Source organism: Pavona decussata, unplaced genomic scaffold (assembly GCF_977016875.1).
Source record: "Pavona decussata unplaced genomic scaffold, jaPavDecu1.1 SCAFFOLD_233, whole genome shotgun sequence".
In the NCBI taxonomy this organism is placed as follows: domain Eukaryota; kingdom Metazoa; phylum Cnidaria; class Anthozoa; order Scleractinia; family Agariciidae; genus Pavona; species Pavona decussata.
Genome location: NW_028145638.1, coordinates 4296874 through 4308968, shown reverse-complemented (window position 1 = coordinate 4308968; position 12095 = coordinate 4296874). Strand labels below are relative to the sequence as shown.

The 12095-nt window shown below is 40.3% G+C and overlaps 1 protein-coding gene across 6 annotated transcripts in view; it reads left to right on the top strand.

Moving 5' to 3' along the window:
* The window catches only part of LOC146458504 (noggin-like), a 28570-nt gene extending 16704 nt beyond the window's left edge, over positions 1-11866 (top strand). For 3 of the 6 annotated variants that reach the window (XM_085091010.1, XM_085091007.1, XM_085091008.1), the window contains exon 2: positions 9897-11866. In XM_085091010.1, the coding sequence (XP_084947136.1) occupies positions 10071-10799 (729 nt within the window). In that variant the 5' untranslated portion in view covers positions 9897-10070 and the 3' untranslated portion in view covers positions 10800-11866. Of the gene's footprint in view, positions 1-2380; positions 2526-5875; positions 6097-8143; positions 9791-9896 lie in introns of those variants that run through there. The other 3 variants (XM_085091006.1, XM_085091011.1, XM_085091009.1) reach the window with 3 other exon arrangements.
* Positions 11867-12095: the final 229 nt, after the last annotated feature.

Here is a 12095-nt window from a genome sequence, read left to right as displayed (position 1 = left end):
GACGATTCAATGGCGAAAGCTATTGAGCAGTATTTTCCTGGAGGTACTGATGTTAACAAGGTGTTTTAATGTCAAAGTTTGTGATTGACAGAGTGAAATACCAACAAAGTATTATCATTGAAACTCACCCCCGAGTGATATTAAGGCTGCTAGACAGACCTAAACAGTATTTTCCCATGGTAATGTTCATTTTGCTGTATGTGGAAGGATTTTATTCACAGCTACAAGCGGTGATATTAGAACAAATCTAAAAGCATCTCCCTCCCTCCTTCTCCCTCCCAAGGAATGTTATTTAAAAGTAAAGTACAGTGGTAAAGACGGGCGCGCTGATTTGCTAAGCCAACATTGAACGTTTGAGAGTGGTTGTAGATTTGACTCACAGAGCGTGCTAGCGCTTGCGCTTGCCAATTAGTTTTCAATACAATCACACAATCTGTTACGCAAGAAGTGCCTGCCTTTACCACCCACCCCCTCCCTGTTAGTCTTTCAACCGGGAGAGAGGAGAGGAGACGACAGAGAGTGAAAATGTTGGTGCCCAGTTCTAAACTTTAAAATGAGTTTAGTCCGTTAAACAGATTCAAGGAAACTTTCAACGGTACTAGGAATGGGCTTCTGACGTATATTTTTTTGTGACCAGTTTGTGCACATTTCGCTACTCAATCAGTAATGTAACATTGGGTTTTAATTGGAAGTTACCTCAATTTTCTCAGCTTTGAGTGATTACGTAAGCTATTTTTAGAAACACTTTAGAAAGGCGAGAGACATATCTGCGCCACAAACCTTAAAACAACTGTGATCCAGTTTTATCCCCACTGAATTTTAACTTTCGATATCATTATATATAGTACTACTACATCTGCAGTCACTGAAATAAAGGCTTTTTGGTTAATCACAGATGGCCAAGATGTTGCAACTGGAAATTTTCAAGTTCTGCTTTTTTTTTTTTTCGTGAAAAAATAAAAAAACAAAACTGTTTAAACCCGTTATGGTCTGCTTACACTGGATTTCTCTTGGTATTCTAAGGCGATTTTTTAGAACAGAGAGATTATGACGAATTTGTCTATTTAACCTATTTAGAATTTCTATCTAGAAATTTCAATAGCTGACGACCTGACGTTGAAGGGGAAGTATCACAGATATTTTGACCTTTTTGGCGAAAGTGGTGTAAAAATAGCTTAGCTTAGTTACAAAATAAGTTCTAGAACATCGAGAGGAAGAAATCAAGTGAATTCTTAAAAGGAACAACTACTTACCTGTTCCAGCTTATTTCAGTGAAAACGAAACGGTGACACTGAACTTGAAACTGAACGAAGTCTAACTTTTTCAAGTCACAATCCATTCCGACCCACCCAGTCCTTCTGTGGTCAGGAGCATGCGACAATTCTCGTACACCGGGGTGGTAATTTAAAACAAAACTGAACCATTATTTTTAGATTTCTGTTAATAGAAAAAGGTTTGGGAGTTTTTGAAATGATGACACTTCCCCTTAATACACCTTTGTCAAAGCAATTGATCAGCCGAAACGTCAACTTTGAAAATCCCTCCCGCAGTTAATTTACGTTTACTTGTCGACTTGAAGTTGTTATAATCAAATTAAGTGTTTCTTCGTTCTTATGTCGGCCTATGTAAATTTGATCCGAAAGAGTAATTAAACTGAGATATGCATGACAATTAGGGTTAATACCAAAAACATCTATGATCTGTGAACCCATAGAAAAGCCGTTTTCCCTGATTAGACTAAAACATCTAGCATTTCATTAGAATATTTCAAAAGAACTACCCTGAAATCCCGATACACTGTGTTTTGTCTAAAAACAAAATATGTTGTATATCACGGCCAACGTTGACGGTCCATAAGTTAAGGAAAACTTTACAAATTAGGTCTTTAATTTATAATTTAACAAGTAATTTTTATTTTTTTATGTTTACATATCGCTGTGATCACCATCTCATTTAGAAGCGTTTCAGGAATCACTGGCGTACAAACTACAACTAACAGATTGAGCAGCTATAAGGATTGATAGCTTGTTCATAAATTTATTAATCGAGTCCTCAGTTGTCTGTTCGCCATATGCTGAAAATCGCGCCGTTCAAGAATTTTCTTAAAGAGGTCGGCAGTCATTATATCCTGTCTTAGACTCCAACATAAACATAGATTCAATTTTTTCATGTACTTAACAGAAAGAGAAATACGCCTTCGGAAAGAAAAAATGAGATGCACTTCAAACGGCATGACAGAAATAATTGATTACCCGGCAAGTATCAAGAGGCCTTGTAATAGGAACCAAATAAACACATCTCGACATATTTGAGGAAATAATAAATCACATTTAGCGTGTCAATGTTCTAAGGATAGTTTACAGTAAAAACGTTTGCCTGGGTGCTGTATAAAAGGCCACATTGCTAAAGAGCCTGGGAACAGTTACTGACTGTTTTAGAGATCTGCTCATCGAGTGTTACTAACTGTCCCTTGTCAACTGAAGTTTCCAAGATCGTATCTTCTGTTACCTTCGGAAAAGTCTTTGGTGAGTGGATTATATTAACTGGCATACTTAACCTTCTTTTAGCCGGAAAAAGTCTCAAATGATACTGTTGCCACGAACGTCAAATCGAGTTTTGAGTCTTGGATGCCGCCTCTGTCATGGTGTGAAAAGTTTTGCTCACTGTTCTCTTTCTCGTTGTTATGTTGATGCGCGGAAAGTGGAATTTGCATTTGGTGACTCTGTAATCTTTTCTTTCCGTTTCGTGCCAAAGTTCTGGGGTTCTTCCCATGATCCATTTGGCCACATTGAAATTGTTGATTTGAAATTCTGGAAACTTTTTCCGTCCAGACAAACAGCCTCATTCTCAGTTCCAAACTTGCAATCTCGTTGGTAGATTAAAAAAAACTCGGGTAATGTTGCAACAAAATGACTTTTGCTCCATGTGAGGAAGAACTCAGTGAAACTGTTGAGTAACAGAGATATAATTTTGAGTCCCGTTTCAATATCAGCAACTTATTGCTGTTTTTTTTAAAAGAAATTTTAACAGAGCGCAAACTGTTTTGGTCTACAATGTGTAGTTATTATGGGATAAGTTTGCCAGCGAAAATTGTACAAATGGAATGGTCCGTCGTTCAATTAAAAATGGAATGATCGGTTTCCGTTGCAATAGATAAGAAGGGAGAATGTGAAGAGAGAGAGAGAGTCGTCTGCCGGTTTCCGAATATTTTCAGTAGATCCATGCGTGCAATTTTCATTGTAACTGCACGTGATTGAAACGAAAATTTTGGCTGAATAGTAAGTGTCCTTAAGCCGTTCATTGGTAGAACAGAAGCGTATTTTTTCCGTTACGGTTCTAGCCTGAGTATCAGGCTTTTCGGAGGGGGGAGGGGAAACGAGGGTAAAGGAGAGAAAAGCTGTCCTCTCCCCCTTCCCCTTAGGAAGGCCTGGTGCTCAGGTTAGTACGGTTCAGTGTGTTGACCGTGTTACTTAGCCGACGGAGAACTATATCTTCCCCGGCGGCGTGACGATTTGGATCCCAAGGATCTTGGTCAGTAGCTCTCATCTGTTGATGTGAATCAGGTGCACTCAACTAGGGGACGAAGCAACAGTTGTTTTTCCTCTGTTTTACCGAATCGTTTAGGACAATTTAAAGGGATAATTGAGTAAAACAACACCGTTTTAATGGATTATTTAAAGTGGCCGACAGAAGATTTTGAAGAATACAATCTTGAAGTATTTGCAGCCGGATCGAATTTCCGCGCTACAACTGGATTTTAGACAATCATCTTTAATAGCTAAGCAGTTTGTATTTTCGCACTTGCACGCCGCATTAACAAGAACTTTGTCCCCTCGAAAACAGTCACCTTAAAAGTATCGATTTTCCCAAAATGTAGGACAAGGAATCACCTGAAACAAAACTCTAGTCTTCCTAATGCACAGATAAATCGGAAGACTGAGGTCTTCTGAAGGGTATAGCTATTGATACCGAACGGTGTCACCTTAGTTGCCACGTATACCAGTCCAGACTGACTCAAAATTTACACCCGACCCGGCTATTAACACTCATTTATTTCAATCATACCATTTTAGTTCCAGTCCTGGATGATTGACGCTGACACTACATCTAACTCTTTCTTCCTCTTGAGAATTTGTTTGATTCTCGATACCATTGCCTGCTGCTTGGGCAACGCATGCAGAATAACGACTTAAAAACTAGGACTGAGTACTATGAATTGATTTAATGTGTATAGAATACCTGGTTCAGCGTTCATTGGCGGGGAAAAGATCATAACCTTCCTAAGTATTACTTTTTACCCAGTCAAATGACCGACGTGACCGGGAATTTCCTGCGCCATTAGCTAGATTCATCATTGAGCATGGACAACCCTAGGAAAAAACGCCCAATACTAATGAAACCATGTGATTTAATCTAAGCGCCTCAAGACTTTTCTCGAGTGCAGATCAGAACAGATTTTTATAATGGGCCGATGTGAAACTTGAGATTTTCATTGCTAGACGAAGAAAATGGAAATGTTCGAACTTGGATGACGTTTCGATTGGACGCGTCCGTTTCTTGCTGTACCACCCAGGCTGTCATCAGCGTGGAAGATTCCGGTCCTTACGATACAACTTCACCTCGTTCTATTTTCAAATGAAACGACACTGTAAACGACGACACATTTGTCGATAAATCCCGAAAATTTCATGCAACTGTAAAGTGCTCTACATGTTCGCTCTTAGAAGTGAAACGCCGGTAATTGAATAAATACAAGATCCGTGCCGATTAATTAGGTGTTTCAATTATCGTTCATTGACAAATTTGAAATGAATACGCCGTGGAATCGTGAACGTGGATGACTCACTGCAGGAACCTTCCAATGTTACACAATACTCCAGCTTTTTAAAGTGTTATAAGTCGCTTCACTTTCACTTTAATATTTCCTAGATAATACTATCCTTCCGACTAGGTTGAGCAGATCTGCCGCGGTAATTGCATTTCAGTCAGAATTACTCTATTAACCAATCATAGGAGCGGATTTGACCTTGAGTTGGTCCATTAGAATGCGCATGCACAACTTTGTGGTTGGGCATCTAGCTGTTCTGTTTTGCAAACCGTCGATGGGTGGATGTTAATCCTGTTTGCGCAAATTAACTTCTCTGCATAGTAGATACAAAACAAGACAGAAATAGCGACCTGGTTTAATATAGCTGACCCGATGAGTTGTGCATATTGATTTGTATAAAACAACAACTCTTTAAACCAAATACTGACCGAAAAGAGCCAAACTTATAATTTTATAACATCTCATTAACAAAATGAGACTACAAAATAACATTTTTTAATATATGTAGTTGAAATTCAGATATAGTTACAGAGAAAATTGTTTGAAGAATGAGATGACAATCGAATTGGCAAGCTTTTGTATCCCGTATTTCAAGTCGTTTTTGTGTTCTTTTCTTAAGTTTGTTTGTTTTCTTGTATTCTTTACTTAAATTGGATCGATTTAACTTTAATTTTCAGTTCCAAGTGGTTCAAATAAGGTTTATCACTTGAGGCCCTTTGATCCTGGCCTAGCGTACGTAATGCGTGAAGATTTGATCTTAGGAATCTTTGGTCTTAAACATTTGTTTTGGCACAAGTCATTTTTGATAAATGACAATACTTGGGTGTCTTAAGTAATATTGGTTTGAACCACAAAATATCGCTCATTTCCGTGCCGAAATGCGCTCGTTGTTTCTGAACCGGTAACCACACCTTGTTAAAACTCTTGTCGTCGGTTTAACGCAGATTATAACGCATTGGCATATATTTGGCAAGATCTCGCCAGCTGAATCGTGCCCCTTTATCTTTTAATAGGCTTCGCTTTCTCGCGAAAGCTCTTTTTGAAACAAATAGAGCAATGTTATCATTCCTGAACAGCTGGTGTTGTGGCGACTACGTTGACGAGAATACCAGTCCGTGTGTAAAATAGATCATCAGCCTATTTGTCGGACTGTTTGACAGTGAAAAACAAGCCGAGACGGACGAACCTTTTTACCAGTAACGCTATAGCTGTCCAAGTTTCCGGTGTTCAATCCTCAGTAATAGAAATGCGTTGGACATTTTCCACAGGTAAGCTTAATGAACTTAACAAACCGACTTACTCCTCTGGATCCAATTTATAAGCATTTTGGGTCCGTTATCAAAGGTTACCATTTCGTGAGCAACGCGGCATGTATGGCAGACCCTGTTTGACAGAAATCATAAACAAGCTCGTCCGTGGCATATTTACATGACGCATGCTTGCGCAGGCACAAGACTAAGATCTCTCTAAAGAGATTCCCTTCCTTGGCTTGTAACTTGCTCACGTTCGTCAGCTTTCAGCTATCACGTACCTATATTGTCCTGGCTCCTTTCATTAAATTCACCTAGACTTTTTCAAATGCCTTCACAGTAGGAGGATGGAGGTAGATTAAGAATTTGATTTATAACTCGTCATATACATTAATTTTTTAGCATTCCTGCAGACTAATTGTAGGTTATTGTTTTCTTTCCACTGAGCTAATTTTGATTTCTCGACTCAGCATGCCGACAGACAGAAACGCGAAAGTTTTTTATGTGTCTACCAGTAACCGCCAATTTATATGATTGGATCAATGTATCGTCTGGAACACTGTAGAAGCTACTAAGCTTTGTTCGGTCCGCGGCAGTAATAGGGGCGCCCATAACATGTCATCCCTATCAGCGGAGTTAGTTTAGCTTGTGAGCCTCAAACCGTTATCAGTGCCAGAGTGGACAGCCACTAAGAGCACCAGAGTGCAGATTTGAAAAGATTTCCACCGTTTTGGTAACTGGCTGTCAGTAATCCACAACACCACAGGAAAATACTGCTTAATAGTTTTCGTTTGAGTAGTAACACTTTAGAATTCTACGGCCACAGCCGACTTTACGTTGAGTGGTTACACTGTCTTAAGAATTTTGTCCACAGACTCAAGAAGTTAGCGGTCTCCTTGCAAAGGGTTGTCTGAAACATTCGAATGGTCACACTTCATAATCAACAGGCTCAAACTAGAACCACCTTGTACAGCATAGCAAGCAGCACCACAGGAAAATACTGCTCAGTAGTTTTCATTTGAATGGTCCCACTTTAGGATTTCATTCACAGGCTCAAAGTTAGAACCTTCTTGTACAGCACCACAGGAAAGTACTGCTGAGTAGCTTTCACTTGAAGTGGTGGGCGCACTTTTGGATTTTCACCTTCCTCAGCAAATAGAAATTTAAACAATATCTCAGAAAATTACTTCATAGTAACTTCAATTTGTCTTATCACACTCAGGATCCAGTTCATTAGACAGGTAGCTAGCTACTCTAGCAGGATACTGGAAACTCTAATATGCGGACAAAAATAACACAAATAACAACAATACAAAATGAGAAAAGAATGAAACTAAGAACTTCCTTCGTTTGAAAGTCTTAAAAGCAGTTCAGTACACTTTGTATAGCACAGTAAACAGTAGCTCAGCGAAATACTGCTCAAAAAAGCATAGTCACACACCGTACAGCCATCCCGTACAGAGTGCATTGGTAATAGTCGGTGACAAGAGAGGATCCTTCATCCTCTCTTGTCGGTGATCAAAAGCTTTCATATGAATGGTTACTAGCCTGTGAACATCCGCCCCCTCCCCTCAAAAAAATCGGGGATTTTTTTGAGGGGAGGGGGCGGATGTTCACAGGCTAAATGGTTACAGGCTTTACGGATTCACAAACCTCAGCACGCTTGCTCAAGGCTTGGTCTTTAGTAACCACAATACTTTCTGTTGCGAGACTAGTTCTAGGTGCAAAAACGACAACCCCGCTCGAATTTTCATCACATCAGTTCTGTAGAACAGCGATCCAACTAAAACTGAAAGCGTCCGCAACCAAACGTGACAGAATGCACAACCCCAGTGCAAAGAGTGCGACGAAACGATTCAGTAAAATCAGTTCCATTTCAACTCTCCGTGGAACGCTTGTCTGTTATTTTGTATTTTATTTTCAAGTTATATTTTTCTCGGCAAGGCCTCAAAAATTAAAGAGTCACTATATTGAAAAAAAAGAAAAAAAAAAGTAAAGAAAAATCGGTGTCCTTTCATTTTAAACGCTGTTGACAAGTATCAAAACAAACAATTTCACGAACGTTCTTTCCGGAAACTTTATAGTTCATAGAATAAAAACAATTAGGTTTTAATTGCTAGTCACTAACGAAGAACGTTTAACGTCATAAGTGATTTCAACTATCTCGTACCACCCACACCGAGATGAATAAGTACTTTTAAATTACAACAAGCTTTTCGGAACAGAACGGAAGGAAAAACATCTATAGGCGCTGTTATTAACTTTTCAGTGGCAGCGTGACACAATTAAAACGATGGCAAACCCGCAGCGCGGGTAATTTTCTCGCGCTGCATGCTCCGGACGTGCGAAATATTGCGCGACTCATGCGAATCTCCGTGGTACAATAATTTATAAGTGGTAATAAGAGGGATTAGCTTATGAGGACTGTTGGCTAATCGCAAAACAGAAAGTCAAGACCGTTAAACTGTGCTGTGATGAAACATTTGGAGAACTTGCACGCCCACAACTTTTTAAACTGATGAGCGCGGGTGATCGTGATGTTTGCTCTGCACCGTGAAACACGATTGGTTTGGTCGCCGAACTAATCGCTTGCACAATTTAGCTGGAGGCGTGCGTGTTCGTGCCCTGAGAGCCCCAGCGCCTGTTCTCCAATTTCACACGGAAGGTTTAAAATTATTGTACATGTCTCTGAAATCTAAAGCCTCAAGAGTGGCCCTAATGCGTGGAATTCATCTAAGGCTTTTTGCAGCTAGGTCAATTAATGTATAATTAGCATTTTATCGTTCGGGCGGATCGCAGTAAAAGGACGTTGACAACCGATATCTTATTTGATGGATAACAGGCGTAACACGGTATTAAGACTGGTGAAAGACTCCGCGGCAGTTATTTGTATCAGTTGCTAAGTTAGAAGGTGCTTAAACTCATTAACCTCGCAATAATTTTCACTAGCCAAGCTTACATTAACTGCAACCCTTGTTAAACACGCTTCAGTTGATTGTTTCGAACTCGCTGCGCGGCCAACTGGAATCAACATAGAGAATATCTTCTTAATAAATGTCACCTTTCGCGATAAAAAAAGGATTAGAGGTATTAAGGCCTAAATGGATTTTCGAGGAACAATAGTCAAGGACGAAAACACGATAAGGGTACCCATGCATACTAAACAGCTCTCTGAAGCGAGCGTGAACCTGTTGGGAGGCTTCTCTCAGCATCCCCGCCCCCAGTTGAGCGGATAAATGAGGCCCTTGTTTCTTGCTGAGATTTATTCATTATAATAATTATGCTTCAAAAGCTCGAGAGATGCTCGACAACCCGGGCCAGAGAGTTTGCGTTTGGGCACATTCTGACTTATTGACTCGCGAACCACAAAGGTTCATCTCATTACCACAAGCAACAGAATCGGTTCAAATTGAACTAGCCGACATTCGTTAGATTGCAAGGTGAATTAAGCCTCATTTAAACAGTGCCAAGCCTTCTGGTCCTGCGCCGCTGCCGTTAAGCATGTCTGAGCGTCGACTGCTTCGAAGGTTTTAAAAACCACGGAAGTCAGAAAAGCCGCGGGACATTTCCTTCATTTCCGTGCATCATCGAAGTGTTCATGAACGGTGACTCTGACACAGTTAGCTGACGTTACTATCGGACATCAAGCGCACGCTTGTAAGGGAGTTTAATGCTGCTATCAATGCAAGTCTAGACATCAGGTCTCCCTTAGGTAAATAACAGGTTGATCGTAGTCGGATGTAATTTGTAATCTAGCCCTGAGATATTTATTTATTTTCTGAATCTTGATTGTTTTTTGCCAATCTCTTTTGAAACAGTGATAACTTCGGTGACACATGAAGCATAGCAGCATTTGAGTTGGACCTTGTAACAATCAGGATCACCACTCAAGCTACATACCGTGCACCGCGGTCAACGTTACGCCTAAAACGCAATCCACATTGTGTCATTCCAGAGGCTAAACTTAGCAGTTCATAAGCTGTTTATAGAAAATGATGTGTCATTTAAAGTTCAAGAGCATGTCCACGTTTCTGGTCGCCTGTTTTCTGGGAGCTGTTTGGCAGACTTCTTCCGAGGCACAGCCCTGGAAACATCTCCAGCCTGATCCAGATCCTCAACCAGCCGGGGCTGCCAGGGATAAACTGAAGCTGAAAATACCGCTCGAGCCAAAGAGTTACCCCAGCGACCCAATACAAAGCGACTACGACATAGCCGCGATGAGCAGAAAACTCGGCAACGATTACAATCAAGAATTTACCGCGCTGAACAAAGAAGAAGTCTTGATGAAGAAAAACAACGCCAGTACAGCTCACGCAGAGGAGGAGGACGAATTCGTGCGAAAGATGTTGGTGAAGAGCATGCCAGATGAAATAAAAAATCTGGATTTCAAAATGCCTGGGATGAAAAGACATCTCGGGCCTAAGGCGAGTAAAAAACTGCAGCTATGGCTCTGGCAAGTCTCGCATTGTTCTGTGCTCCAAAAGTGGAAGGACCTAGGGGTGCGATATTGGCCTCGTCACATCAAAGTCGGAAGGTGTTCCAAAAAGACAACGTGCTCATTCCCTTCTGGGATGAGATGTCGCATAGGAAGCACCAAGAACGTGGGTGTGCTGCGATGGCACTGTCTGGATAGATTCGCCCAACGGAAGGATACTAGCTGCATGTGGCTGAAGTTTTTTTATCCCGTGATCACAGAGTGTAAATGCAAGTGCTTGCAGTGACGGCAGGACTTGTCAATTTTTGCTTGCATGCGTGGCCTGACAAGAGTGAGGTCACCAGCACGAATCAAGCCCGGCGTAACGAACAAAATCAAGACTTGAAATCTAGAAATCAAACAGTTTATCAGAGATAAAACTGAGAAAAAAGCCACAGAAGATGTAGGAACTAGACTTGTCTGCTCTAAAACAACGGTTTTACGAGGTGCAGCAGCTCAGTCATTGTACGCGAGGCCCCGGCTAGTTACATTTTAAGTGGGCTTTTCTCAATTGAACGAAACGGATCGATAGTCCTGTGCACGCTTGTTGAATTAGTTAAATACCAAGGTAAGAATAAACAAATTCGCACCTCGTTCACAAGCTTAAAGTTACAGCGTGTCAAGAAAATAAGTTTATAATCTGTAAAATAACTGTAGCTCAGTATATGTAGAACATTTCAAGAAGTATTCCGCGCTAGGGATAAATAGATCTTAGGATGCTCTCTCGGTAGTGCATTAACGAGCGCCTAAGTTTATTTTACGTTCTTGCACCCATCAGCGACATACAAACACTCTTTAATGTGCCTGACACGCGTAGATCTGTGTGTAGATAGAGAGAACCGTTTCCGGCCATTTTCAAACCTTTAGCGCTAAAATCAACAATGTTTGAAAACCACCATTGTCTTAAAACATGGACTGCATACACTAACAGAAAAAAGTAATAGTTCGGGTGCTGGTCAGTCACGAATTAAGAAGGAAACTAAAACTATACAAGTAAATCGCCTTGGGGAGGCCGATTATCTCGAAGATTCATTTGATATATTATGTAATTACAAAATAGCGAAATCAGTTTAATTTATTTACGAAAGCGCATGCAGTATTCAGAGTATTGGTTAGCAAATTATATTTCGATGTATACGTATTGTAGTGTCGCCGTGAATCAATGTACGTTGTTGTCAGAGAACTGCAAAACGTTATGTCATTGGCGCAACATTCAAAAGTGCCTTAAGTCACGTTTTGTTTACATCACAGCTTCTTAATAATCACTTGTATGAATAGTAGCGAATCAATCCAATTAAAAACGTTTAAACTGGATGATATTTTGTTTTTTTGTGCGATTTGCAGCTCAGTTTTCAGCCAGTTTGACACCCCATTTCTCAAAGCAAATAGATGTGTAGGTGTTCGGATCGGCGCGCTGCTAAAAATAAATCGCCAGAAATGCATAAAAAATACAAAAGCGGAAAACAATTACAACGGAGTTAATAAGTTCTTACTAAAACTGGTCTTATGGTTTCACCTCTTTTGTCCAAGAATTTGCAGTTGA